This window comes from Pseudoliparis swirei, chromosome 6 (genome assembly GCF_029220125.1).
Source record: "Pseudoliparis swirei isolate HS2019 ecotype Mariana Trench chromosome 6, NWPU_hadal_v1, whole genome shotgun sequence".
NCBI lineage: Eukaryota > Metazoa > Chordata > Actinopteri > Perciformes > Liparidae > Pseudoliparis > Pseudoliparis swirei.
This window is the reverse complement of record NC_079393.1, coordinates 12,561,066-12,584,100: the sequence shown is the minus strand read 5'-3', so window position 1 is coordinate 12,584,100 and position 23,035 is coordinate 12,561,066. Positions and strand designations below refer to the sequence as shown.

The window sequence follows — 23,035 nt, the reverse complement described above, 5'->3', positions numbered from 1 at the left end:
CTTTGACTCGCTCTTTATCTTTTTCAACCAAATTAATCAAATTGTATACTTTTGATTCACAATCATTGTATTAGACCCAACTGTTTGAATTAGTGTCTCTTAATAAGAGATGGTAGCCTTACCAATGAAACTTATTTGGCAAAGTCTATGAACAAATATAAATAAATTTGTTTTAGAATTGCATCTATTTTTTTGCAACTGGCAATAAAAATCTTACTTTAACCACACCAGTCAAACATTGTTTTGTTAATAATATATATATAAATAAATATATATACACACACACATTGGTTATTACATTACAAAACCATGTTACCAATATGAGAACTTAATTGTGGTCATGACATTTAAAGTTGCATCAGTCAAAATGTGTTAATTAATGAGACTGAGTAATTATTTTCAATTACCGAAATATGAAAGTAATATTCCCGGCAAGGAATTTTAACGTTTCATCTTATTTTTCAATCTAACCTTGGACATTTTGATCAAGCACAATTAACAATATGAAACGTGGCAAATAATTCATAAGGACACAAATCATTGAGTTAAATACTTGCAAAGATGTCAGAATGTTATCGTTGGCCAAATGCAAAAGAAAGACCAATACAATAGGTGTATTGATGCATGAGGCTATTATTTCTGAAGCTTTCTGTTTATTTGTTATATTATAACCATTATACAGTGGATGTACCCCATGGTAAATGCCTGAGCCAGGTATAGATATGAGCATTAGGGTGGAAAATGCAAGAGATCAAGTCTGTTTAGAAAGTGTCTTCACTGAAGCTAGAAATCACTTCAGATTTTACAGACACTCAGAGACGAGAGAATGGCTGCAGCAACACGAGCTGGACAAGGGCCTTCCATAACTTGAAGGACAATTAAGTATGACTAATCATTAATAAATCGACATTAAGACACTGTGTCGCGCAGACCTAGATAGAGGACGGTTATTGCACACCTCAGTCATGGTACAAAGAAGAAGGTTCGTGTAGTATCGTCAGTGTCCGGAGGGGGCAGCAGAGCATACACCGCGCTTCATGTCGACATCATTTCACCAGACGAAGAATGTCGCCTGTCAAACGTTTGCTAGCTGGCTAACTATAGATGCACCGTCAATGCTGTCATTCATCAGGACCGCTTGGTAGTACTGACCATAATGGAGCTTGTATGGTGAGCAATAGTTTCACTGCAATAAGTAGAATATCATGGCGGTAGGTTTGGGGATAATTCAGGCAACAAACATTAACTTTGGGCTAATGTTAGCTAACAAGCTAGTTAGCGCCCCAGCGTTGTGGAGTGACTGACTGGCAACTATTTACGAACCAAATGTTCACTAAATAACTTGCATTTTGAAAGACAGTCTGTTACCCTATTGTAGTTATTGTTCGTTAACATGCTTCTCTTGAAAACACGAGTATGTACCGGGGAAGACCAAACGAGACGGCTGCACCATGCTAACCTTAGTTTGTCAAGCTATTTAATGTGACCGGAAGTTAACCTTCACAATAAAGTAAAAACAGGATGTTTTTATTATACCACTAACTTAGAACCAATATAGCATGAACTCTGCGTGTGTGTACTGACTCCAGGACGCAAAGTTGTTGTGATTAAGCTACATATTGTAGGAATCATAACAACGACGCAATTACTGTATTACTTGTAGCTTGTATTTTGAAGGTGTAAACAGGAAGTGTCACCTGACTTGATGTTGTGTAGCACGTGTCCATGTAACGATTGTAATAAGTCGACTACTCCTACAGCTAATGTTGTGTGAGCCTAGTTTAGTTACTCTGTTATCTCAACCTACGGTATGAAACATTTGAGAAATTACACCCTATTATTTACGTTTAAAACACATTTACATGACATATTAAGGTACTTATTTTGTCATATTTCATGAAGATAAATAATTGACATTTTAGCCAACAGTAAAGATTGCTTCCTTTCCACAGTTGCTGCTTGCTGGATGTTCATCCAGTATAAAATAAATGCGTGGACAGTATGATTTTGTGTGTCCTCATAGAAAATGTAATAACCTCATTGCTTTTACATAGACTACATTTTCTGTCTTACATGCCAACATAAGTCTGTCCCAGTACCAAAGCGGTGCAGAAACAGTTGTTTGGCTACAATGCAAGTCCTTTTTAATGTCATTTATTTTCTCTTTTTAATTTAAGGGAGGACCTTCCAGTCCCTGAGGCTCCTTTCTTTACCAAAGATGTCTATGACAAATATTCACTCGCACCTAATATCAGAGAACTATGGACCTTTCTTCAAAGGTATGTCAATGTAAAAACATTAAGTAATACATCTGTTCACTTGCATTTTTTATGTGTAACTAGTGACCATTTATCTTACATGCTGTTTTTCGCCAAAGTCCAGTAGATGACAATAAGCAGGGCGTTGGGTCCGCCAACACCGCCTGCTCTCCTTCCACAAAAGAAACAGCGGAGTTAAAAGACAACAGTTGCATCAGAAAGGAGTCCTGTTGGGACAGCTCTGATATTGATGATGCTGCTGGAGGTGCAGAAGAAAGTATGGATACTGAAAAATCAAGAGTAAAGCTCAAGCAGGTTGAGGAGGAGCTTGCTGCTTATCCTGAACCCAGACTGCCCCTCCCCTGTATGTCCAACCTCTCCAGCAAAGAACAGAAGACCTATCTTGGCTTTTTGATGAATAAAACAATAAGAGATACTCCACAGGTAGCATCATTCTCTCCTTAATGGTATTTTTATTCCTGTCATCCCTTGTTGCATCCCCACTTTAACGTACGTGCTCTTATGTGTCAGAACTTGCAGGCACGCGTAAACAATGAAGTGATGCAGTTCATGAGTTACCTGCAAGATGTTGCCAAAATATGTGCGGACGACTACAACTTCATATCACAGGGAGCAATGCAATATTCAGAGGTACTGATACTTCAAGGATTGCACCATATATATTTTCATATGTATTCAAACATTGAGCCCTCTTTTTTTTTTAGGAGTTCTTAAGGGGGTGTTTGGATCACATTAAGACATTTCCGGAGCTCTATCAGATCTATGAGATGACTAGTTTGACAGGCGGAACATTCAACCCAGGGCTGCAGCTGACCTTTGAGAAACAGCTCCTGATCATGGTAATCTACTTTTGAAGTGCTAAGAATCACACGAGAGATGTTCCTTTTTCAGATCTGTAGGATAACCACTTCATATATATGTGTTTCATTCATGCCATTGTCCAGTTTTTTATTTAATGTTACAACTTTAAGTGTTGAATTGCAGAATCCGTCTTTCAGTGTTTATTCACTTCCTCTATTTCCATATGTGTACCCTTTATTTCTCCAGGGCAATGTGGATATCACAGACCACAAGATAGTGCCTGCTGATGCACAGCTTGCATCGGATTATCACAGTGTTTCATCAGAGAATCCTCCAGCTAAAAAAGCCAGGGACATGCACGCTGTAAGCACTTGTTTCACTTTTTTTAATTACTCCAATAAAGTAAGTCACAAAGACATTTTACTGCTAGAATGGGATTCATGACCGCAGGTCTATTGTTGAATCCATTTGAGCTCTTGCAGTTTTCACAAAAGACACCAGAGGGTGTTCATGTCTTGCTCAGCGGAACCAACGCTAATGGTGTTTCTGAAAGATGCCGAGACAGATGGCACAGTCATGTAGTTGCCTGTGTTTGACTGATAGAGAAGATGTTCTGGTAGCGTGACCTCATCTTGTTTTTCTCCACAGAAAATCAGCACTGATAGTAATGCCCAGAGCCTGTCTGCCCATTATGAGCCTGAAGTGTGTCTGACTCGAGATGCCCTTCTCAGGCTGCTAGACAACCATGGCCCTGACTTTGGAGAGCAATGGGAACTGCCCGTTTGGGTCAAATTAAACCCAGAAAAAGGTACAGCATCATCATTCAGCCGCTCGGGCTGTTATATGGGAAATTGGTTTAACTTGAGCCAATTAAGGCTTTAAAATGCTAATGCTGCCAAACACCTCCGTTTTATCTCCATCGCTCTCCTCTTTGTGTTTCTGTTTGTTCACTTTCAGTCATCAAATCATGGTAAAAATGGCAGAGAATAATGCAAATATCAGCGTGTATACAGAGAATGTAGTACAAAACAGAAGCTTATATTAGGAGTTACATTTTATTAATTGTTTTGTATTGGAAGACATAGTATACATTTATTCTTAATAAGTGATTTTAAATTTTAAGAGCATTGGTCAATTTTCTGTTATGTTTTTGACAACATTTGGTGAAATCATCATTTGACAGTCCTGTTGGTGAAAGAATGCACTGTGAAGAAAAAGAGATAAAGCACAGCCTGCGTTGACATTGAATGACCTGCAGGTGGCACTGTTTCACATTTCCTTTGTTTCACACATCTTATTTATAGGCAGTAGTCAGAAGAAGACTGTGTACATCGAGTCACCCCTTCTGCAGACTGAAATGAAAGTGAGAGAGAGGTCGCATATCTACCATGAGGAGAGTCTGAAGCTGTCCTTCAAGAAGGATGGAAGTAAAAATGTGTTCCATTTATTGACGGAGCTTCCTGAGGATGACCAGCAACTCCCTCCAGTATGTAGTCGCACACATTGATTTCATATATGTGGTGTCATGTCTTTGGTCTTTTTTTCACCTGAACAATGATTTTATTTCTGTTTCTAAATCAGAGGCACTCAGAAAGAAACGTAGTGTCTTCTGGAAACAATGGTCTTGACTTTGAGATGGACCTCAGTGACCTGGAGACATTTGGAGAGGCGGCCCCCATTAAACCCCCCAAGATGCAGAAGGAGAAAAATGCACGTGTTAAAAGTTTAAAAGCTCCAGGTTCTCCATCTTTAGATAAGACAAAAAAGTCAAGTGAGCATCTTGTAAACACTGGCAGCGGTTCACAGGAAGAGATGAACTCCTCATCGGCAGATGTGACCGGTCCCATGAAAGAGGAGACTACCCAGCCAGTCGCGAATCACACCATGACCCCAAAACCTGATCAAATGAGTTCGGACTCTGGTCAACAAAGTGATGAAAACTGTCCTTTTCTAGGAGACTCTGATGAGGAGAAGCTGGTCATCGATGACTCTGTGTCTCCAACTAACACGCGGACCGCATCACGCTCTGCAGACCCCCCGATAATCCCCGTCTCCGAGTCTGAAACTGTAAATCTGGACTCATTGTCCCCTCAAAAGGGGAAAAAGCAGAGGCGACTATCCAAAAGAGCGAAGGTATCTGGCGACCAGCTGGGTGATATCCTCCGCATGCAGACTGCCATGTTTAACTCCCCCGGTGAAGCCAAAGGCTCCACCAAATCCCAGGAGATCAACTCACCCACCCGATGTGTGGGACCCTCGGTTCACTCCCATCCAACGTCTCTGGTGAAGCCCTGTGTGTCCTCATATTTGGAGAGAAACCAGAACCAGGATGGGGAGACATGTGCTGCTCCTCACGTGTCTGCCCCGGTGGTCAACATTACCACTACAGGGCATAAAAGTTAGTTTCAAGTTGATTTTATCATTCAGAGGATTTAAGTTGTGTTTATGTGGTTGATTAACGTTGTGCATCATTTCCTCCCACTCAGAAATTCTGTCACAGGTCTTACAGGCTGGTGCGGAGGATGAACAAGATTACACGGCTCCAGAGGAGGGCAACCTGCTCTATAAGCTCTACAGTCTGCAAGAGCTGCTGCTCATGGTGCGCAGCTCTGTCTCACTGACCCATACCCGAAAAGTGGGCCAAAAGGGCCAAAACCAGGTACTCATGTTAGTTTATGCTCACCCTCCAGAATGTTATAGTGTCAATTCACATAGTTATGAGATTATGAAATGCAACAGCCTTATTGTTTTTGTTTTCTTTCCCAATAGTTTGTGCCAGTGCATGTTTTACCCAAGCTGGAGTACCAGTTGAATTATGGTGTTGAGTGTCTGAGCAGCAGTGAGGCTTGCCAGCTGTGGACGGAGACGTTGCTCCACTCCAGCACTGTGTCCTACATCGGTAAAACAAACATCTCTTATCACTTTTACCTGCAATCATATTCTTTCTGAATTCAGTGGAAATGTAGACATAGATGTTACCAAATTGCTCTCAGTGCCAGTGTAACACATAGATGCTGTTTGTCTTTAATGTTTCAACATAACCGCCAAAAGAAAAGGGCCAAAGTCATATTTATGTGGATAAAAGAAAGGAGAGAACTCCCTTCGTTCCCTCTCAGTCCACACGGCACATCCTCCCACAAACCAATGGAATAGTCTTTAGATGACTCACCATCCTGCTGTGACTGTGTACTGGATAAGTTTACTTTGTTGCCATAACTACAGCCACACATGATTGTGGGGAATTACAAAGAAGGTGGTGTGCAGAGCTCAGCTAAATGTTGTTTTGAAATTCAGTCAAATTCCCATAATGCATATTATCTACTTGCATGTACTTCTTATCTGCAGCTCAAGATTCAGGGAACGACTCCATCCTTGTCCTGTGCGAGGTTTATTGATGTGTTGACTCGTGTCGGTGTGAGCAATCGACATCATCTATCCTGCTTCAGAATTTATTGTAGAGCCCAAGTAAAAAGCTTTCTCTGAGTTATACCCCTTTCCAGTCTCTTGATATATTTGACATGGGAAGGACCACTCATCAGCGTCACTGTCGGCACACACAGCTTGTCTCCTGGTTTCCTATATTCAGCTTCCCTATGAATGTTTTTCCAACATGGGTGTAACCCTCTATCAGGCATCTGAGACCCTAGATTTTTTTAAAGAGGAAACAGTAATATTCCAGCTATGTCAAACAATATAGATGTCTTCTAACTTCACAACATTATGCAATGGGCACAGCTGATAAGACATCCTTCTTTGCTAAGTGGTTGGTAGTTCATCATGTGGTTGATCATGTGGCATCCCCCAGTGGTGTATTTATTTAATTGTGTGCTGGCTCTAAAACAGTCCATAATTGAAGGAAGGCACTCTTGAAATAAGCAGACATTACACGCTGGAGTGGGAGGCATGAAAGGAGACGGGAACGCCGAGCTTTCCTCACCACCCACTCCAGGTTGTAACAACGCGGGCGAATCAACACAGACTAATTACTTCGTAAGCACTTGAAATAGGATTGATGAGGAGGTGACGCCTGTGATGTGCACGCTCATTAAATCGTATTCCTTTCTCCGTGCATCCCCCCCCCCCCTCCATTCTATCTCTGCAGCTCACATCAATGCGCACACATCAAAAGTAGCTCTGCTGAGAAAGCTGAATGTCGACTGGAAGCAGAACATCTCGTGTGGCTTCAAGTGAGTGTCCTCACAACAGATGTGCAGACGATTAGGATTAGCCCAATCACCCCTTTATTGATTGTGTCATTTAAGAAGTTGTCGTCTTGAGTTTCATTTTTGAGTTCATCAATCCTTTTTCATCTGGTCGCCATCATTGCCTCTGGTTGTGTCATCTGAATTAGTGTTTAAATGTAGATTACCACTAAAGTAGACGGACTGAAAGTAGAGGGACTAGAGCGCTGTGATATCTCTTTTCCATCCACAGGCCATCCAAGTCCCTGAATATACTGCACCACCTCCTGAAAAAGCTCACTGGGTAAGTTGTTGAAGACATGCTTTGACTTTAGTGTATTAGTGCTGAGCTCCTCCATCCTTCATTTCCCCTTTTAACATTTTTTTGGTATTCTTATTTTTTATTCATTCTAGTTGAAAATGTACTCTCTTGTAAGTCTTTTTTTTATTTTTATTGTTTTGCAGAAAGGATGTTTGTATTGCACATGACTGACTTTATAATTTTGAATTATTTTATCCTAATAGGAGCACACAAAGTGTAAAAACGTGTTTCAGATGTCTGGGCAGCCTCGGGCTGAACACATGACATTAGTCTGCCTTCATGTTTGTGTTAAAGGGTTCCACAATTCATCACTCACGATACATGTGTCACCTTCTGCTTTCTTACTACTCTTCACCTCCATGCCAGTCATTTGGCCGGAAACTAAGAATGCTCCATGTTTCAGTGAGTGGGTTTTGACTTTGACACACCCACAATGACTTCATTTGGTTTTGTAGGTTAGAGGAAGGACGGTACCTGATTGCGCACAAGGCAGGGGAACCCTTCGTGACCTTATTAAAAGAGGCTAATGGGAAAGGGAGTCGGGGGGCGTACAACCTGCAGCAGCTCCACAGCGCAGTCCCCCAGCGCCCGGCCTCTGGCCTCGTGCCCTGGATACCTGTTGATCCAGCGGTGGTCCTGCCCTTCCACCAGAAACACAGCCGTGTGCCCTGCACCTTCCCTCCTAAACTCTCCATAAAGGTGTGTACTCGACTTGCGTCATCATAGCTACTAGATGACATAATGAGAAAAATAGACAATAGCACTGGAGGACAAGTAATGGCAAGAGATGATGCATTGTTTGGACTAATAGGAAGTGTTTATGGGTTAATGCCTGCAAAGTCCACACCCACAAATCAAGGGTTTCTATAGACCTCGAGATAAATAACATGCAGTCTCTATAAGTGCAAAGCATTTGGCAGTTTCTGTAACCGACAGGTTGAACCAGCACACGACTGCATAGTTCTGCTCTACAAGCCTATAACTAAAAGCAGAGACAATAGAGCACCGCAATGTCAACAACAGCTCTGCAGGGTCAGTGGTGGAGACTGAAGCATGGAATTTTAGACAATGAATGTCTTGAAGATATTAACACTGTTTCTAACTCGTCAAACCGCAACAGCAAACGTTTCGCAATACGTTTTCCACGGGGCATTTTGATTGAACACTTTCCACCGATCTTTGTACTTCTGAGAATGACTAATAAGTTGTGAGTTGTGGGTAAGATGCGACTGGAATTTTAATCTAAAATCCTTTTATCTTCCTTTATCCTACCAGACAGAAAATAATGGGTCATCACAGTCCAATAGCCATGGAGCTGAGCAGTCAAAGAACAAATCGAATGCAGGAGTCAACAAGAAGAAGAAGCAAAAGAAACGTGCGTCCAGGCGCAACAAGTATATAAAGAAGCTAGTTCAGAAATCCTTTTGAGTTCTATATTTTCATATAAGGCGTGTTTGATGAGGGGCTGGACCTGCACTGCTAAGGAAAGGAAACAAGACCACTTCAATCTATAATTTCATACTGAAAATACATCATGGCATAAATATATATGTGAATGCTGAAGCACTTTGACAGTAGAGAAAATATACCTTTTATATTTTGCTTTTCTTTGGAGACATGTATATTATGTTCATCGTTATGTTTTGTGAAAACAATAAACCTTTGTTTTTAGTATCCATTTGTGTGTTGCTGTGTGTGAGAGGGTGTGTGTGAGAGGGTGGAGTCAGGAGTGCATGAAAGGGGAGGTGAGTAAGGAAACTATATCTGTCAGGAAAGTAGAACCTCCACACTCATAACATTCAAACATTGCCTGGACAAATCTCTGCATCATCTCAACGTTGACAACTTAGGTAAGTTCAGTGTAGTTTTACATTTTAATGGATTAACTGCATAGCGGTTTAAGGGAATTTCCCAATTTGCAATCATGGCAAATGAGTTCCACATGATTTCCATTCAGTTTGTGCTAACTTGTTTTGTAGTTTTATTTCCTTTACTGTTGCTGACTCCCTGCTCTCCAGTGTGAGCGCTCTACCTGTTTTCTTGCATGGGAATGTGCTCGGTTGTTTTAGCAGACTTGAGTACAGTAGCACTTTTTCCAGGGTGTGTCTCTGTGGGTTTGCCATTCGGGATGTGTCAGACTGAACAGGAATTTCACAGACCGGGGAGATCCTCAGTCGTAGTGTTGAGCCATTTTACTGTGAATATGGCAAAGCAGTGAAAACTAAGGAATACAGCAACTTTATGAAATGTAAAAAGCCTCTCACAGGGATTTCTTTTTTCTTTCTTTTTTGACACGTTTGGACCAAAATCAAGAACAGACATTAATTCAGTTTCTCTGCCTCTGTGTAGAGGACAATTCCTTTGTGGGCTCAAGTGATGAAATCTTGAGACAAAACAAGCAGCCCATTGGATGCTGCTCAGACAAGTTGGGGATGGGATTACAATGAGATCTGATTATAAGAGTGTCGTGTTGACGGGTGTGTCCCCTTTTCCAGGACCGTCACGATGGCTATGGTATCAGAGTTTCTGGGACAGCTCTCTCTCAACGTTGGGGTAATATCTTCTATTTAGTTTATGAAAACTCTTATACAATACATGGTGTAAAGATGGCATCAATTTGATCTCACTCTGATCTGCTTTGGATCCTCAGGCCCATGAACCCACATACCCCACTGTGGTACCGGCTACGAACTTTGACCCCGACACCGATGCAGCCAGAATAGAGACCGCTATCAAAACCAAAGGCAAGCTGTAGTTCTGTCCACGTTGCTGAAAAGGAAAAAGCAGTGCGTGCTTCTGCTTCTCTCTCCGGATGAGTAGCTGGTATTTGTGAGTCAGCATCCTGGCCTCAAATGTTTTGACCATGCTGGGAACACTTCCAAGTCTGCCTCAGCGCTGGCTGGCAGAGCTGGGAGCCATTGGCTACGGCCTGAAAGCTAACTGTCCACCATTTTGTTGTCATGAAGAATAAGTTCTATGTTTCTACTAATGAGGTTTGAGGGGGAAAATACCTCGTGACCTCGTGGCAAGCTAGCTTGGCTGCCAGGCAAATAATTGTTTGTTATTTTTTTAAATACACGTTAACATTAACTAAAGATAAATCCGGTCACATTACATGTTGAAAATATTCCGAACCTGTCATTTACCATTTTAGCCTACAGAATGTCTCACAACTCAGATTAATACTATAAAAGTTTAATATAGTTGTCTAATACTCAGCTTACACAAGAGGTTCATGAATTTAGTTTTTTTAAGATCTCTGAATCTATATATCAGACTTCAGCTCATAAAACCACTTCAGGCCTTTCCTATAGTCACATGACACAATGTCATCTAATGTCCATATTCGTTTTAGCGCTTTTCGTTGGTAATCCATACAAAGTCTGCTATATTGTAGTTAGAAGAATTTGTGCAGATATACTTATTCATGTACATCCATCCCTGTTGTCTTACCTACCTGCCGGGTGTAATGTGCGTGTCTAACATTAGGAGTGGACGAACAGACCATCATCGACGTCCTCACAAAGCGGACCTACTCCCAAAGAAGAGAAATTGCTTTTGCTTATGAAAGGAGGGCAAAGAAGGTAGAGAGACGATCCAAAATGCTTCACTGCGAAACAAAACCGTAGCGGAGACGTTCAGGTCACGTTGTTGTGTTCTTAGGACATGATCTCAGCCCTGAAGGCCGCGCTGTCTGGCTCCCTGGAGACGGTGATCCTTGGACTGATGAAGAGCACGGCCCAGTACGATGCCTCCTTGATCAGAGGCTCCATCAAGGTACACTACGTCAGTGGATTGGATTTAAAGGTTACACTGCCCCCTACTGGACAAAGGACAACGTGTGTTTATCTTAAAGTGGCATGTTGTCTATTTCAGGGTGCAGGAACAGATGAAGAGACGCTGATCGAGGTTTTGTGCTCACGCAGCAACAATGAGCTGCTGGAGATCAAGAAGGTCTACACGGAGTGTACGTTCAACACATCACAGGCTGGAAATGCATTGGAACGTGTCGTGCCTCACCTATAGATCGTTGGGCTTTCCCTATCAGGCTATTGTACAGCCTAGGTTCTCTTTCTAAGATCTTGTCTTAAATGTTCTTGAACCAGAAAGTCAACAGTTATGTGATTACTTGAGTTTTTTATAGATTAGATTAGATTAGATATTCCTTTTAGTCCCACAGTGGGGAAATTGCAGGATCACAGCAGAGCATTACTAAAAGATAAAAATAAAACACAATACAAAATGCTAATACTAAATATACAGAGGAAACAAAATACACACATAAGGCAGTGCCCGAAGTGAATTTTCATTGGGTTAAAGTGTCCAAGATAAAGTGCTGAGTGTGCCAAGATCTCCAGCGATCTACTGCAGTTTGTTGTGCAGCCTGAGTTACACAGAGACGGCTATATGTGGAAATCAAAAATATCATTCCCCACAGTGTTCAAGAAGGACCTGGAGAAAGACGTGGCAGGTGACACCTCGGGGAACTTTGCTAAACTGCTCTTGGCTCTGGTGCAGGTGAGATTCGTCAGTGAGCGTCTTTCTGATGAGAACCACGCAGAGACTTCGCTGACCTGAGTTTGTGATTTTCTCGACAGACCAAGAGAGCGGAACCGTCCTCGATGGTAGACTATGAAAAGATTGACGAAGATGCCAGAGTAAGTTGCCCATTTTCACGGTCTGTAGACAAACATCCATTTCAATACGCAGTACCTCATGCAAAATGTGACTTCTTGCATTTCACTAATAAATAAGTCACTGAACAATTCACTGAACGGTTCAAATCAGGACACTCTTTATAATTTACCACAACTTTGAGCAAGCTCATTCAAAAAACAATACTTAATGTTGGTGTAAAGTAGTAGTGTTGGTGTTTCATTGATTCCACTCAGGCACTCTATGAAGCCGGGGTGAAGATAAAAGGAACTGATGTGCCGACCTGGATCGCCATCATGTCTCAAAGAAGTGTACCCCACCTGCAAAAGGGTAAGGTAGCCTGTTTTGGTTCGGTAGCATTGTTACATAAGTTTACATTGTTTATTCTTTTTAAATGTGAAGAATACCCATTAACAAAAAGTAAATTCTGCTTGTTAGTGTTTCAAAGGTACAAGAGTTACAGCCCCTACGACATGCAGGAGAGCATTATGAAGGAAGTTAAAGGAGACTTGCAACGGTCCTTCCTGGTGCTAGGTACACATCTTTTATCAATAATTCCTATTATTTATAGATTAGACCCTGTTATAAATTGTTCAAGTACATATTCACCACGTATTTTTAGTTATTGTTAAATAAATCACTTCTAAATCTACACAAAGAAAATCATCTGTCAAATGCAAGATGTGTTATTGTGGATATTTATTCAGTTTTCCTTTTCTTCCAGTTCAGTGCTTTGAAAACAAACAGCTGTACTTTGCCAACCGACTGAATGAAGCCATGAAGGTAGTTCCAGCAATGTTCTTTTTCTTGTTGAAATGTGGCTCTTTTTCTCTCTCTCTCTCTCTCTCTTTGAGAACAAATGTAAGAAGAAAGTGTAATTGTGCTGCAGGAACACAGAATCCAGAGTTGGCAGAAGTTCTCTTGCACCGCGTTGCATCAGCGGCTGTAGTGAAGTTGAAGTACAACGTGTAAGTGCTGACTTGTGCTTATCTGCTCAGAGTAAAGGAGCCAAAGAGAAGATGGTGACCAGAATTATTGTGTCTCGCTGCGAGGTGGACCTGAAAAAGATCTGCTCTGAATACAAGACCAACTTGGGAGAGTCTTTGCAGAAGACTATTACGGTGAGTGAATCATTCAGCCGGCCTCTGACCTCTCACCGATTTACAGGAAGCGTTCTTTCGTCGTGCAGCCTCTCTAACCTGCGCTGATCCTGCAGGAACACACCAAGGGAGACTACCAGAAGGTGCTGCTCGGCCTGTGCGGACCAGAGGAGTGAACATGAATCCTCAGTATCAAAAGGGCCTCACTTTCCACCTCTGGGAACGTGTACTGGAAAGGTCGGCTTATGAAGAGCACACTTGGAACCCATCCTTCTTTTTCTGCACACATTTAAATGCAATATTGAATACAATTTAAATGTAATTCTTGATGCATGAAGTTTGTATCATCTGTATTAAAGCTTACTTTTGTGATACCAAAACTGCATTAAAGTTGCGTTGTATTGTTCCTTACAGTCTTTGCGTCCCGTCTTGTTCTTCCATTGCTGTGTGTTGATAACATAGATAACCATTAGAGGGCGCCATAGTAGCATTAAAAGCCAGACCGCTCCAGCTCCTCTGTCTCGGGCCTCGTGGTCTCTGATACCTACTGCAGAAATGCAGAGAACTTCATTTTTTTATATTATCAAATATTTGATTTTTTTACATTCCATCGTCATCTTTTCCCCTAATTATTCTCAGTCGTAAATTAAGTGTAAATACATGCCGTTTTTTGACGCCGTACATGAAATTAGGTTATTTAAATCAAAACTGCACAAACTTGAAGATGTATTACTTTGAGGATAAAACAGTCACGTACGATCCATACAGCATCTTTTAATACGAAGAAATATGGTTCAAATCTTCCACAATGAGGTTCCATCAAGATGATTTAATCATTAGTGTGTTTTTCTGTGTTTGTTTGGTGCTAATATTTTAATTAAAAATGTTAATTTTACCTCCGGCAAAGATGATTTGCATACCACTAAACAAGCTTCTATACAGTGTGTTCTGCTGTTTAGTTTGTGGTCTCTCAGGATGAAAGAACCACCACAGTGTTGTCAAGGCATTTCTACTGAAGTATAAGGAAAAAGAACGTCCCCAAAAGGCAGGATCAGAAATGCTGAACACAGCGATGAGGAAAAGGATGTGAGGAAAAGCGCAGGGACCAAATAATCTAAAACAAAGTGGTGTACTGTGGCTTAAATATGACAGAAGATCATCTATTATTGTGGGAGAAAGTGCCTGATAAAATAATGCTTCTGTCTAATATTTTCACTGGTTGAGTAGCTGAGGAGAGAGATGGCTTCAGATTTTAACCAGGCACTGGATTTATGATCATTTTGTAATCATATTGATGAGAACATTAGCCTTTTGTGATGGTTTATGTTTATAGGCAATAAAAAAATATATATATAAAGTAAAGTTAGGTAAAACAGTATTTTCCAAAGCAGGGAGTGAGATTTAGATGTGAGTGGTGACAGCTTGATCTTTGCATCATAAAGAAGAAAGTAGCCCCATATTTCCCCTTTTTTATATAGATGTACAACATGCTGTTCTGTTCAAGGCCAGCCCGTAGGGACCTCCAGCAAACCCAAGGGGAACTCTCTTCTCGATTGAAACGATGCAATTTACTGTCCCAAACGCTGGCACTTCATCATTCAGAGGACTTTAACCCCATGAATGTCAAACACGGAGCATGCTGGGAAGGAGATGGAATGCCCTGCATTACCATAACAACGAGAATCAAATGACAAGCACTCTGAAGCAAAAAGGTGAAGAATAATACCATAATCACCTAATAAGAATTGCATTTCTGATTACTTATTTCTTTGAATAATCAAAGACACTGATAAGGACCAGTGACCATTCAGCTAGCAGGCTGCTCTGTGGATTTAGCCTGAAAGGTCAAACAAATCCAGTTACTTTTCCTAATACTTGTCCCAGCTAGATTGAACATGTGTAGCTCCCCATGCAGTTCACCTCAGAGACAAAGCCCAGGCAGCGCTGCAGGCATCCAGCAGCATTACAATTTTACAGTACAGCTGTATAGCTGCTGCCGCCCCGCCAGACACAGCAACTGCACATTGGGAAGGTTTTAGTTTGTGATTTTTATTAATTTATTGCATTGAACAGAGCTTGCAACTTAGAGAACCAGCAGCGTCTGAACGTCCCTTCCCATCTCTCTCCCTCCTTGAGACATCTGAACCCGGCTCCGAATTCTTCTGCAGAGCACCAAAGGGTGTTTAATTATAGAGTAGTGGGCCACCGAGGTCTGCTTTTAATTGTGTGCTGTGCATCTGCGTGTGTTTGTGTGTGTCTCTGTGTGAGTGTGTGTGTGTGTGTGTGTGTGTTTGCCTGCAGCTCTATAGGTCACAGGCGTTCTGTAAATGAGAACTCCTACAGGCTAAGCTGGAGGACCCGCTCGCTTCACACAGCTGCAGAGCCGAGTGAGCCAGAGTTTGATTAATATTTTCTTAATTATCATTATTTAATTCAGCCAAAGCAGATCTTTTTCAGTGAAAGAGTGGCCTTTGTCTCTGTGATGCTGGAGACCCTGGCTCGTTAAGGGCACTGGGAGATCCTGTATATGGTAAATAAGAGCTTGTGTGTAATGCTGCTGCCCCAGGGAGAGCTGGCATCACTCTGAAGGACATCTCCTTCTGAAGAATTGCGCTCTGCTGATATTTCTCTGCGCAGACCGCAGAGTCGGATCCTCCGCCTCTGGCTTAGCCAGGCCCGTTTCCTTTTATGAGGCTCAAACTGAGACAACAGCACAGGCAGAAGAGCACCGTGCGCTCGTCATGCCATCAGGATGCCTCCTTTGTGCAGTCGGCTGGCAATTGAAACGACATAAGAGAGCAGAACGAGGCCCGTCTCCGCTTCGGTTTTGGTTGCAGACGGTCCATCTGCAGACCAACAAAAAAAGAACGATCAAGAAGTTTATAAAAGAGCTGTGTGTAGTGTTGCACGCTACACAACACAATGTATATCTGTGAAGAGTTCAGCTTCTGTCATCTGGAGAAGCCAAAAGGATTTATGAGAATATTATACTTGGCACAAACGACGAATCTGCTGCTTATCCTCAGCCTGTTTATACAGTATTTACACATAAGGTGCAACCTGCGTGGAAAACAATGATGATTTGATATTAATTGTACATTAAATCAATCATGTCTGATTCTAGTCATAATACAGTTTGTTAAAAAGCGTGCCTGGAGACATTTAACCAGACTTTTATAGTTTATCAGATCAGCAGTATCTGATGCTCAGGGCTGGATTGGATGCTGACTTCTCTCTTTGCTTGAAGCTTCCTCTCTATAGCCGTTTGCTGAGGGGATGAGAATACCCTGTGGCTAGTTAACCTACCCGCTTTCTATCTATATGCACCCTCTCCCCTCCTCCAGTTGGCCCACGGAGACGCCCCTCATCCCCTGTGCCTATTCTGCCACTCTGCCACGATTTCTGACAAAGAACCACACTTGCAAAGATTGTTGTGATCAACTTGGTTTGATCATATGTCTGACATAGGAAACATAGGGTCTCTGTTTTATATAATATGCATGTATGCATAAAGTGTGTGTACAGTTTAATCTTTTGATGGCGCTAGCGTGGCCTCCAGCCAGATGCAATCATGATAATTTTCTGTGAAGTGGTTGTAATGGTCTGGCCCCAGCATCAGCAGCTCCTCCGTTGTTTGCACATGCCACTGGATCAGTTTGTGTGTGTGTACTTTGTAGCGATGGCGATAATATACCAGGAAACTGGAAGGGGAGGACAGTCTTTATCAGCCTGGCATATTAATGTTTATTTACACCATGGCTAATAAGATGTGTGCTCCGCAGCTAGGTGAGACAGAATGATGGTGGGTAATTAAACTGCTTTGCTTTAGATTCATCCATTATCCATACTCAAGCCTGCATACATAATGTAATAATGTAAAATAAGGCTTGTTGCAGCAGTGGTGACCATTCTGAGGTGTTTTCATCCTCGGAGCACAGTGTAAATCAATATGGTCTGTCACTGCAGACACGCTGTATACAGATCGCTGTGATAAATTTGGGAATTGTCAAAATATATATTCAGAAGCGAGTGAGGTATCACCTTTTACATAATGCAATTTTGAAAGAACTCAAACACACTGACAAGACTCATTTGTGTTTCAGGGTTTGGCTTCCAACCTCTAACCTGTTGGAGGTCCGGGATTGACTGAGTGGATGCCTGATCCATATTTTCATGATGCTTAATCCCATCTGCTGAAGGCAGGCCCTGTCACCAATGTCCTTGTGAGACTGGCCACTGGACCTATACGCACACACACACACACACACACACACACACACACACACACACACAGCCTCACCTTCATGCAAGAGATTGAAATCAGCTAGGCAGACACTCAAGCATGAACCAAATGTCAACGACAAGCCACAGGGAGAGAAGAGGAGCCTGTGTTAATTATTACAGAGAGAAATCATACTATTTCCCCTGCAAAACATGCTACTCCGGATATCTGTGGCTCATGAAGTCATTTTCTTTTTTCCCCTCCAGGGATGAACCGAGAGGAGACACAATTTCATTGAGTAGGTCTTTAAAAGCAGTGATTCACTTTGTGATGGATTTGTTTCTTTCCACACGCTTTTGCTCCTCACTTTATGAGGTTGTGTTGTGTGTACTTGTACGATATTATACAAAAAAGATCAGCAAGTTAGAGAAAACTGCAGACTTCTTTTGTTCATCAAAATGTCATGGAATTACAGATATTGTTTGAAGCCAGGCCGCGAAGCTCTGCCTCCTCTGACAGGAGAAATGCAAAGTTTTGGAAAGGTGTCTACGAATGTCTTCCTTGTGCTATGCTACTCTCTCATTTGAAGAAGAAGAAAAAAACTTTCCTTCTACTTCTTCTCCTTCTGACAACACGTTTCCCATGTGACAATTAACCTTTGGAGATTTCCCATTCTCTCTGATCATTCAATGTTTGGTTCATGTTAATTAACCCTTGGGCGCAGCAGAGAGTTGCAGGCTTTGAAGCAAAAGAAAGGAGGAGGGGGGGGGGGGTTGAAAGAAAGAAGTGAAAGGAACAAAAATGATTTTGTTGTTTTCTGTTTCTCTATGGCGATTCATTTCCCTCTCTGTGTGAGAGTCTTGGTGGTGCCAGTGAGGATCGTGAGTGGCGTGGGTGTTTGGAAAGGATGGAGCATGGTGTGTGCTTGGGTTTGTGTCCCTGTCACCGCTAGTCCCTCTCCCTGAGAGGAAGTTGGCCAGGGCAGCCTGACCTCCCTCAGGTGGCCATGGATATGGAAATCAGCTCAAAAATAGAACACAAGATGGTTTTCATAGCCTCAAGCTCCCCCCGCAAAAAGGGATTTTTGTCTATTTCTTTTCATTCTGTTTGGCTCCTGGCAGAAATGGTCTTTTCTGTACTTGCTTGAAATACACAAAGCACATTTCTTGGTGAAAAGTCCCACCGGTGGCAGGCAGGAAATATAGACTGAATTCAAAGTATATGTTGTGCATGTGAAATATTTCTATTAACCATTTCACGACTTGAGTCTCATCCCTTCTGTTTAGCAGGGCGCAGTGGCTCAGAGTTCAGCCGGGTCTAACCTCTGGCCTTGTCATCGGGGATTGTAGGTACAGCTACAAATACCCCATACAACGCAGTCAGAGGACATAAAGTGCATTTACTTTGACATCTTGAACTCCGAAAGGCTTTTCCCCCTCCTCTCTCAAAAGAACCTTTTCTTAAAAATGCAATGGATTGAAATCCACTTCTCCAAAACAGTGGAAATATTCATGAGGAAATCCGCTGGAGAAGACGAGCCGCAGCACAACCAGAGGCTTTATTCTCCAGTTTCTCGGGGCAAATCTGTCCCTGTGCTTCTATCTGATGCTTGTCTAAAGCACATTAAGACAAAGACAGGAAGTATGATTAGCCATGGGGAATAGAAGTGCAGCGCTCCCTCCAGGATAAGTCTTGAGGTGGGACTGATCAAAGCTATGCCCAGAGACAGAGGCAGACTGAACCAGCACTTTCCAATAGCTATCACTGCCTTAAGACTAAAGTTCTATACATATTTCACTTTCAACGTCTTTAACAGAAAGTTCGTAATATGTTGCAACAGAACAATGGGTTCAAAACACAGTTAAATACTGTAAACTGTGACTTTCAATGTTATAATTTCTGAAAAGCTCCTAAATGTGACATGATTTAAACTCTATACTCTTCATCTCACTATAGTCAGAAATTCTTCTTTGGTGTTTATGTTTTTTTTGGATATCTTTTGTTAATACCATGAATCGTGACTCCATTGCTGTACATGTAATCCATCTAGATTGTTATATGCAGTTTTACAGATTTTACGATTTCAAAATCATTCTTTTCTAGTTAACCCTGCTTTAATATACAGACTAAGAAGTGTCACATATGCCAACTTTAGAGGCTGCATATCCTTTCAAGTGCACCCGGTGTCTTTTAGTCAAGGAGAAAAGGGGATGCAGGTATATTCAGCCGGCCTCAGGGTTTGCGACTAGAAGTGGCTCTGCCTGATAATTGAGACGGTGCGATGAGATGCCGTCATTATAGACATGTTTAAAGGAGAGCAGAGGCTGGTGATATCAAAAGGACGGCTTTGATATCTGGGCCTGAGACATTTAAAGGTGTTGTAATGACAGCCGCCTGCTGCTTTGGATTTCATTGTTTTTTTTCTTCTTTTGGAAGTCTCTACACTATCATCAATATTTGATTTTTCTTTATGCAAAGTCCCCATATGCCTATATACATCCTCATGCATGGACACGCTTTGTCCTGTCTGTTTATTTTCTTGAGTTATATGTGCAAGTTATGTTTTTATTGCATATGTATTTCTTTCTTATAAACATATGAAATTGAGCTGAAAATGTTTTTATTACTGTGATTACTTCTGTTAATTTACAAACTGAAAAAATCATACTCCCCCAGCAAAGCTTCAGAGCAGAACTCACACACTGTTAATTAATATATCGTCAACATTTTGGCAATAGCCAGGCAACCGTCAATATGCTTATTCATAAAAGCACAAATTTGAATTTCTTCCTTGGCCTGTGAGCCTTTAAACTAGGAGACTAAATATATACTTACATTTTATTTCAAAGAGAAAAAAATCCTCTCTGGCAAAAAAGACTGGCGACGAAGAACTTTACTCAAAGATAGGAAGCACATCATTAAAACGGGGGAGAAATATTAAAACGGGTGGATATGAAAGCGTGACGATCTGCTCGCCTTTGGCTCCTCTGACTCGCTTCAAAAACATCTTGAGATCTTTCCCTCCCTCAGACCTGCACTCTCCCTTGTTATTTGACTTTATTTGCTGGCTTCACATTGATTTGAGCTGTGGAGTTTTCCACTAAATAATCAATCACATAGAGCATCATAAAGGCAAAGGATCTCTATGAGGAGACTCGTGCTGCATGCAGCATACACACAAGACAGAGAGAAGGGTGCAAGGGCTGAGGTCCCTTCATGTCTGCTTGACACCTCAGATTTCATCAAAGTCCCAAAGTCTGTGTGTCCTCAAATACCTCCCCAGACCGCGGCCTGGTTGGCCTAATTATAATACACAGAAATCTGAGTGCTGAAGGGAGTCGCCTTTATAAAAGTGTAGGTATGAAGTAATTACCTGTTTTTGCCGCCCTCTTGGCGTTTGTCTCTCATCATCTGTGACATGAGGGGCTGAGGTGCTGTCAGCTCGGACCAGAAGACGAGGTAAGGGACATTAACACATTACTCCCGCTCCCTCATGGATAATGGAACAAGGTTTTCATTTGAATGATAAACAAAATGACTTGGAGACACTGGGAAGATCACTGGCACCTGCCCCTCCCAGCATGCAAAGCTGAGTATTATGCAAAACTAGGGGCGAGGATTTTTTTTTGGGTGTCGCGTGAACTCATCTGTGTATCTCCGAGGCATGTTGGACAATTATGAGTCGGTAGAAGTAACTGCACCTTGCTAATGTTATGCGGTGTTGTGTTCACTGTCCTTTTATCATCTGTAAAGTTCTTCACCAAATCCTGTGTTCTTCAGATTAGCATAGCCTTGTATCTGAAGGCCTTAATCAGAAACAACAAGGCACAGTGGCCTCCATGTGTCCAGGGTGATAAATAATTCTGGACCTTATCAAAACAATCAAAATAATGTCGGGGAAAAATGAAATATTGATGTGCCAACGTATACAAAGTAAATATACATATTCATATCAATGAGAAAGAATATGCGGCAGCACATAGCTGCAGCACTGTTGATTTTCATTTAGAAAGACTTTCAATTCAAAACAAACTGAAGTTATTTTAGTTTATTTTGCTGCCAATAAACAGCTGGGGGGAATGTTGTTCTGCAGTGACGCTCTCACTAAAAACGGTATTTCAAGTCTCCTGAAAACTACAGCGGTGTGGCTCACAACACTGCCATGCTTGAAGAGTGACTCCTTTGAACTGAGTCTAAAAAGGGAGCATTGAATATATATTGGTTAACATCCTTTAACGGCAGCTACAATTAATGTGTGAAGCTGTGCTTGAATCCCACGTTGTGACATACACCTGCCAATCATGGTGTTTGTAGAGATAGATCACAGTGTTGTTTTCCTACTGTATGCAGCTATGTATTTACTCCCACTAGTGTAAAAGGATTGTATTTACTGGTCCTTTGAAGATGAGGCAGAGCAGCATGTGCAATACAAAGATGCGCAAATTGCAAAAAGGAATAGAAGAGGAAATATGAGGGGAAGTAAAACACAAACTATGTCTTCAGTGTGTGTGTGTGTATGTGTATGTGTGTGTGTGTGTGTGTGTGTGTGTGTGTGTGTGTGTGTGTGTGTGTGTGTGTGTGTGTGTGTGTGTGCTTAAAGTCAGACCAGGCACACACAGTGTTCCTACCATTGCACAGATGTGCTGCAACTTCCTCATCTGGTGATTATCTGATAGGAAACCGAAGTCTTTCTCTGCAGCTGTAGCCCTGCTCCTTTTAGGTTTCACAAATAGTGTTCTCATAAAGATTATGTATGTCACCTGGAACAAAAAGGTGAATCTATGTTTCTGATAAATGAAAACAAATTAGCTTCATACCCAAAGTGTTCTGTTTGGTGGACTTTGAGCATGTATTGTCTCTGCATGTCGAAAGGAGCCTTTGATCCTCAGCTGTTCAGGCCTTCCAGTTCTCCCGTGGTTATCAGAGGATCCAGAGAGGTGCCAATCGAGACGTCTCACCACCTTTCTGAGACAGAGCTGCCGTCTTTTATCAATGTTGACCAGCCAGACTTCTCGTGGCTCCCGCACAGCTGCATCTGGGAGCTTCTCTTATCCCTCTTCTTTGTCATCCCAGGTCAGTAGATGTACTACATTTCCACCTTGAGAATTATAGCAAAGGAAATGCTCTGACGGTATGTAAAGAGGAAATACTCTGAACCTGTGGAATTTTTTTTTTTGGTGTTGAGTTCAAATTTTGTTTCTCTTGAGATTCAAACCCACACATTCCTCTACGTGGATATTTAAAGCGAACACATTCAAGTCCAATTTGTCGAAAAACTCATCCCGACATAATCTTAGTTGACATCATTTCAATTATTTCCAGGCAGCATCAGGGAGGTGAGGATTAAAAAGATAAAACACAGGCTTTAATGTATCGGCCACTTTGCTAATTAGATGGATTAAAATGTGCTCTGCGAAGGGAATTCATTTGCAAGTGAATGGCAGTTAGTCAGCAACCTTGTCGAACAGATGACA

At 41.7% G+C, this 23,035-nt stretch overlaps 2 protein-coding genes across 3 annotated transcripts; both read left to right on the top strand.

Moving 5' to 3' along the window:
• Positions 1 to 1,066: 1,066 nt before the first annotated feature.
• Positions 1,067 to 9,259, top strand: ice2 (interactor of little elongator complex ELL subunit 2). Of its 2 annotated transcripts, none has more exons than XM_056417037.1 (15): positions 1,067 to 1,170; positions 2,178 to 2,279; positions 2,383 to 2,702; positions 2,790 to 2,909; positions 2,984 to 3,118; positions 3,327 to 3,443; positions 3,729 to 3,888; positions 4,385 to 4,566; positions 4,662 to 5,478; positions 5,567 to 5,739; positions 5,850 to 5,979; positions 7,183 to 7,267; positions 7,515 to 7,565; positions 8,039 to 8,282; positions 8,859 to 9,259. In XM_056417037.1, exons 2-15 carry the CDS (start codon positions 2,219 to 2,221, stop codon positions 9,009 to 9,011), a joined length of 2,748 nt encoding a protein of 915 aa, XP_056273012.1. In that variant the 5' UTR covers positions 1,067 to 1,170; positions 2,178 to 2,218; the 3' UTR covers positions 9,012 to 9,259. The 2 variants fall into 2 exon arrangements, with proteins under 2 accessions (XP_056273012.1, XP_056273011.1); XM_056417036.1 differs by having other exon boundaries at positions 2,378 to 2,702.
• A 123-nt stretch (positions 9,260 to 9,382) lies between these two features.
• On the top strand, positions 9,383 to 13,752 carry LOC130195492 (annexin A2-like). The gene is made up of 13 exons (XM_056417039.1): positions 9,383 to 9,433; positions 10,079 to 10,136; positions 10,234 to 10,327; positions 11,073 to 11,167; positions 11,247 to 11,360; positions 11,460 to 11,550; positions 12,022 to 12,101; positions 12,182 to 12,241; positions 12,476 to 12,569; positions 12,678 to 12,773; positions 12,964 to 13,022; positions 13,238 to 13,360; positions 13,456 to 13,752. Exons 2-13 carry the CDS (start codon positions 10,089 to 10,091, stop codon positions 13,513 to 13,515), a joined length of 1,014 nt encoding a protein of 337 aa, XP_056273014.1. The 5' UTR covers positions 9,383 to 9,433; positions 10,079 to 10,088; the 3' UTR covers positions 13,516 to 13,752.
• Positions 13,753 to 23,035: the final 9,283 nt, after the last annotated feature.